General features: G+C 27.1%; 1 protein-coding gene across 1 annotated transcript; it reads right to left on the bottom strand.

The window, feature by feature from the left end:
- Positions 1–2,777: 2,777 nt before the first annotated feature.
- On the bottom strand, positions 2,778–4,934 carry LOC109609141 (peptidyl-prolyl cis-trans isomerase Fkbp12). Its single transcript, XM_020025760.2, has 4 exons — positions 4,819–4,934; positions 4,707–4,744; positions 4,265–4,425; positions 2,778–3,098 (listed from the first exon to the last, which is right to left on the bottom strand). The coding sequence occupies exons 2-4, from the start codon at positions 4,741–4,743 to the stop codon at positions 2,970–2,972; spliced, it is 327 nt and encodes a 108-aa protein (XP_019881319.1). The 5' UTR covers position 4,744; positions 4,819–4,934; the 3' UTR covers positions 2,778–2,969.
- Positions 4,935–6,455: the final 1,521 nt, after the last annotated feature.

Raw genomic sequence — 6,455 nt, 5'->3', positions numbered from 1 at the left:
TATTAAATATGATTTTGTGATGTTTTCTTCTCCACTACCCATGACATTGTATTAGATTAAGTCATCACCAGTTTTGTAGTTAATAGTGGAAGGTGCTGCAAATTAAATAAATACACATTTAAATTAGCAAATTATTATTATTATTATTATTGTTTTTCAATAAATAATAACGAATAATAATCCCCTGGTCACTGCCGCAAAATTAATAAATTATTTTCTTCAATTTGTTTAACTGAAATTGAAAATTGTTAATTCTAAAAAGTAAACAAAATGGGTCGATTAAAAAAAAATTGAAATTATGTATTAACTATCAGCAATCTCATACTTAAGAAGTTCCAACAAAATATAGTTGTATTATTTAATGTGCTTGCGCCATCTACTGGATTTTTTCAAAATGTTTAATGGAATCTTAGAATGTGGAGAGTAGCGCTCTGCACCACGAATTTCAGCACTAAAAGGTACCTTTTTAAAAATCATGTTTATTGTAATTTAATCTAATAGATGAAAGGAAAACATTATGGGTTGCCATATTATTAGGGGCAATTAAAATTTTATGGGATTATTAATTAAAATAATTTAATGTTATGTTCAATTTGAATTAATTACATTCAATGATGACCAACAGAGATTTATTATAAAATTAAAATACTTAATATATTCAATGTAAACATTACATTGATAAAATGTTCAATTACAAAACATTATGCATTTTAATTTATTAATAAAAATATTTTTTTTATTTTAACCAAAATATATATTTTCATTATTTTTTTTTAAATAACCTTTTATATAAATGTAAAAAATAAATAAATAAAAATATATTAAACTTAACATATTTCTAATCATAAAATATTTATATTGTCACTAAATTTTGTTTCAAGCTAAATTATAATTTAAAATAAAGTCAATATTTCTAAAAATTGATAATTTTTTATAATAATTTAAATTTGCTCAAAAAAATGTGTAAAGATACTGAGTTATTTAAAGATTTTTGTAATAAAATATAATATAATAAGTTTTGTTTCCTACAAGTAAAACTTATTAATCTAATAAGAATATATGTTATTTTCAAAAACATCTTACTAGTAAAATTAATTAATTAAAATTATGTAAAATAGTTCTGAAAAGTTTGTATTGTTTGTTAATAGTTGTTACTCTGTACTTAAATCAGTTTTGGGACACCCTATAATAAAAGTATCTTGAGAATTTATTACAAATTATTATCAAATCCAGTACCAAACAAAATTTGAGAAACGAATATAAAATATTTAAAATTTTTATCTGTAATTAATGTAATTTTATTATTATTATATATATATATATATATATATATATATATATATATATATATATATATATATATAATTAATATTAGCTAAAGCAGTTTAAAATATCAAATAATCAAATATAAAACTAAAGTTAAACAACCTGACATTTCTAGGCAACTAGAATTAAATAAGTTTATTATTTCCAAAATCATTAAATAAAACAAGGATGTTTTTCTGGTTTTGAAATGGGTCCTTTAAAAAAAGTGAATCGAATAATGGATAGATATCAGTATATGGACATCTTCAGCAACAAAATGATACTCTAAGCAAATATACAACAAAAATTTTAAAGTAATGGTTCCAAGACAATAATATAAGAGTTCTGAAATGATCATAGTGCAGATTTTAAGCTCACTGACAATCTTAGAAGATGGCGAAAAAAGAAATTCTATATATTCGTGTATAAGAAATTAAAAAAATTCTGAAGAATTGTATACTGGAATTTTTACAGCACAAAATTAAATTACAAAACAATACATCGATATTATTGGCTCTATGAGATAAAGATAAATAAAATTTAAAGAAATCAAGAAATAATACAAAATAATAACTTAATTAAATAAAAAATATTAATTAATTAGTATGTTTAATTTTTAATCTTGATGATAAATGAAAATAATCATATATATTTAAAGTTTTATGCATTGTGTTTTCTGATGACAAAAAAAAATGTTTCATTTATTATTGTTAACAATTATAGGATAAAATTCTTTCTCTAATTTTGCTCGGTACTGCACGTATATACATGTGAAGGATGTTTAATTAATAAAAAATGGCTTAAAATGGTATATACGTATATAACATTATTAATTTAAGAATACCAAAGATTAAATATTTATTCCAAAATTACATATTTAATCTTCAATAATTATAAATAAGTATTTAATAAATTTTTATACTTGGAAAGCCTACCTGAAGCCGTCACTCTTAATATAATATTTAATTTCAATCTTCCAGGCTAGCCTAGTTGATATTAAAATACTCTGAACAGATCTATCTCGATCGAGTTACATCGTAATTGTCATTCTAAGAACTACCTTATTGGATATCTTCTTAAAAATTAATTGGATAATAAGATATATATGATGTTCATCTGCTATATACGTAAGAAGTTCAGTTACTAATAAAATTGCATTACATAAATGATTCTACATTTGTGTTACTAAAAAAAGTTACAATGTAAATTCAAATGTTTATGTTAGTAACGATTGATCCATAAACTGCACATAATTATTATGGATCAATTATCATGAATACACTCACAGATGTTAGTGTCTTATATATAATCAACGTCGTAATAGAATCATGATTTTCATGGTATGTGTAGTAATTTAGACAAGTATCTTCGTTTTAAATTTGAAGACATTGATATAATCAATCGACATCAACATTACTAAGAATTTTCAATATAGGTAATTAATAAATAAAAAAAATGAATAAAAACACATATAAAGACACTGACATTTTTATTGGGACTCCACAACACCTATAACTGAACTATAAATATTCAGAAAAGCTGTGTACCTAGAATTTAAATTAATGATCGAAAATTACAGACAAATTATAAAAAGAATGCTCTAAATGCATCTGCTTGAATGTTCAATAACTTAATAATATTTCTATGATTAATACTCTTCTAATTTACTCGATTTCGAGTAATTCAACATCAAAAATCAATGTTGAATTGGGGGGGATGATTCCTGGGTGTCCACGGGAACCATACGCATAATCGGGAGAGCAGGTCAACTTGGCTCTTTGGCCGACGCTCAACTAAAAAACAAAACAACAACATTAGTAAGTATTCTTTTAAACTGAAGGCCGCATAAACTGTCGACTACCTTCAGAAAAACCAATCAGCAAGTTAGTCGTAAACACTAATCAGAGCGCAAGGATGGTAAATCATCAATATTATATAAACATACAACACACAATAAACGTCAATGATTTGTTTTAAGTACAGTTATTAATGTGAATGAACAATTAAATATTATAATACATAATTGTCCTATATTAATCTCTGTTATAAATGCCTTAACCATTGGATATTTATGCAAACGTTCTAAAAATAAATATAAGGAAAAACTGATGGAAAAAATGAAGATAAACTTGATAATCATCTACTCTGATACATAGAAACAAATTTACTTTGATACTGAAAATCTATAAAAATTATATACACACGTTTCGTGTAGATATAATTAGATTATGTATACTGCATGCTTGGCAAACTAAAATAAATGATTTTTAGTATCAAGATCGTTGTCAAATATGTTGTAAACATTTTTCATTATTATTTTACAGACATATAAAAACAATACAGAACGAAAAATTATGATAGTAACATCAATTACTTACTGTTAAGAACAGCTTATTCAGGGATTTATCTTGAGACCTTTACCAGAGTGCAAACGAAAAACTCAACTTTAGAACTCATTGTAGTTTAACTACTACCTAAAGGATGTGCCACAAATGGGAGTTAATTTATCAATTGTATATATAAATCACACATATTTTTTTGTAGTTGAGGTTTAGCTTTTAGAATATATAAGAAGATATAAGATTAAAGAATAAAACTTTAATGTACTGTTTTGAAGTTAAATTTGCAGTACCACAATATAATAATAATAATAATAATATCAGTTGATAAGTAATAATATGTATTTTTATGACCTTTTGTGTATTATGTTTATATTACTGAATTATCTTTGCATTAGAAATATTTACACTACAACATTAAACAAAAGATATGTTGAGTGCTTTGACTATAAATATGATTGTTTTTGTTTAATACAAAAACACAATGAGAAAAAAACGTTAAGAAATCAATTGAATTGACCTTAATTTGTCCTGACAATAATGTATTTATACTAGATATTCCAATTAGACTTCTTAACTTTGGGCGTCATTAGAAAAATGATCAAAAACAACATTCTTACTTGTGCAACTCCTTCGTCCCAGCCTTTGATGACTTCCCCCTTGCCTATGTGGAATTTGAATGGGGTCTTTCTATCTCTGGATGAATCGAATTTGGTACCATTTGTGAGGGTGCCGGTGTAATGGACTACCACCATTTGACCAGGCTTCGGGAAAGTGTACCCTGCAAATAGACACAATTTAATAAGGCACGTCAAGTCAATGACTAACGGACGAAATTTTCAACGCTGTTGACGATTATTAAGTAGTTTGCCGATTTGAAAAATTTCCATATTTAACAAACCAAGGTCGCCCGAAACGTGCCGCAACGGAATATTGATTTTTTCGAAAAAAGCATATCACTTTCGAAAACGATATTTTCTACAAATTGACGGCCGGCTTTAAAAGGCGGCGTACGTTAAATTGCCACGCCATGCGTGCGAGGAAATGTACAAAAATACTCACCGTCTCCAGGAGTGATAGTTTCGACTGTAACGCCCATTCTGCAAGTAAATACGTGTTAGTTGGATGCGTCGAGTTTGACAACGTTAAAACAATTGATCGTTTGATGTTTTACCTTAAAATTAATGCTATGTACAAAATTAAACAGAAGACGGCTTTTCACGTCGGTATCAACAAAAATGGTATGGCGTCACTTTATAAGGTTAGTTAGGGGGCGTCATTTACACTTTTCGATTGGGCGCATGCTTGCGTTGTCCGCCAAATTTGAACCGCGCAAAGATTGATTTTTCAGTTTGAATTTTAATGTTTTGTTAAAAATAAACGACCAGAACTGGGCGCACTTAACGGAAATATTCAATAAATTTTAAACAGTTAAATTAAATTCTAATTAAAAATACATATATTTAACCTTTGTTAAAATAATCATTCTATTAATAAATATAAGTCTTGCTATAGTAAATTATACTGTATTTTTTAAATAAACGTCTGAAAAATGTATACACATAAATAAACTGATTAAAAGTTTGCAAATACATTTATAAGTTGTACCTTTATGTTTTATACTTGGTATTTCTAATTATAAGAATGGTTTTCAGTTATAAAAGCAGACGTGGCAATTAATCGATCAATAAACCTCTGAAGATGCCAACCACTTGTATTGATGAAACGTTAGGGAGCAATTAATTGCAGCAAAGATTTTTCCGCCCGAAAACCATTCATATAACTTTAATTGTAGGTTCAAGTAACTTATTATAATTAGAAAAATTGTATTGTAACAATTTTATCTGATTATTTTAAACACTAAAATATTTCAAAAATTGATTTTCAGATGCATACAATGGAACTATGCAATTGACTGAGTTCTGAAAACAGTATACCTCTAACTACACCACCTGGTCAAAAACTGAAATTGACTGCCATATTAAAAAAACAATTAAGCAATGCCACATCAGTCTTATTCTTTATATCGGTACTGGTTTTTTCAGATTGGGAGTTAATATATTAGAATTTCTTATACGTTAACTTAACGCTTTTATTATTTTGGCATGTTGCACTCGAAGAATGATCCAAAGATTACAAGGAGCAGGAAACATGACCGACACTTGCAGGATAACTTAGCAGAGAAAACTCTTAATCAAGCAGAGTCAGACTTAGCCTTGATGGGCCTTTTAGCTCACTTTTTCTTCTTTCTTTCTTAGTCAAACGTATTGGTCCAGGTCTTGCCAAGGAAATGGAAGACTGCAAGACCAAGACCAATTTTGCTCATCACCAGTTAAAATTATTCATGACATTATACAAATCGTCAACATTTAGATCAATCGAAATAACAATCATTTAAGTGTTAATAAGTTAATTGCTGAGATTAAGTTGTTCTAATTTATGTGAGTTGCGTATTGACGTTGACCGCCATGTACAGATTAGAATTTGCAACGTATCCAAATTGAATTAAATCGTTTCGATTGACCTTAAATATCTCGAACATAACGGAGGATTTATTGATTCTTGATTTAACTTTCAGTCCGAATGGTTTGTGTATGTTAACAATATTTTATAAACCTTTAAAATATTGTCGTAAGGTATTACAACCTGCAACAACAATTCACGTTGACTGATATCACGTTATTGACATGCTGAAAACTGAAAATATTTTTTTTTTAATGTGTTATTAACGTCTTTGCATCTGCATCACTTCTATTTGGCCAATCAAATTAAAAAATCCAATGTCACCTTCCTACATATGGCAGATGCTAC

Source organism: Aethina tumida, chromosome 1 (assembly GCF_024364675.1).
Source record: "Aethina tumida isolate Nest 87 chromosome 1, icAetTumi1.1, whole genome shotgun sequence".
Classification (NCBI taxonomy): Eukaryota; Metazoa; Arthropoda; class Insecta; order Coleoptera; family Nitidulidae; genus Aethina; species Aethina tumida.
Note: the sequence above shows the minus strand (reverse complement) of the source record. Positions and strands in the feature narration are given on the sequence as shown.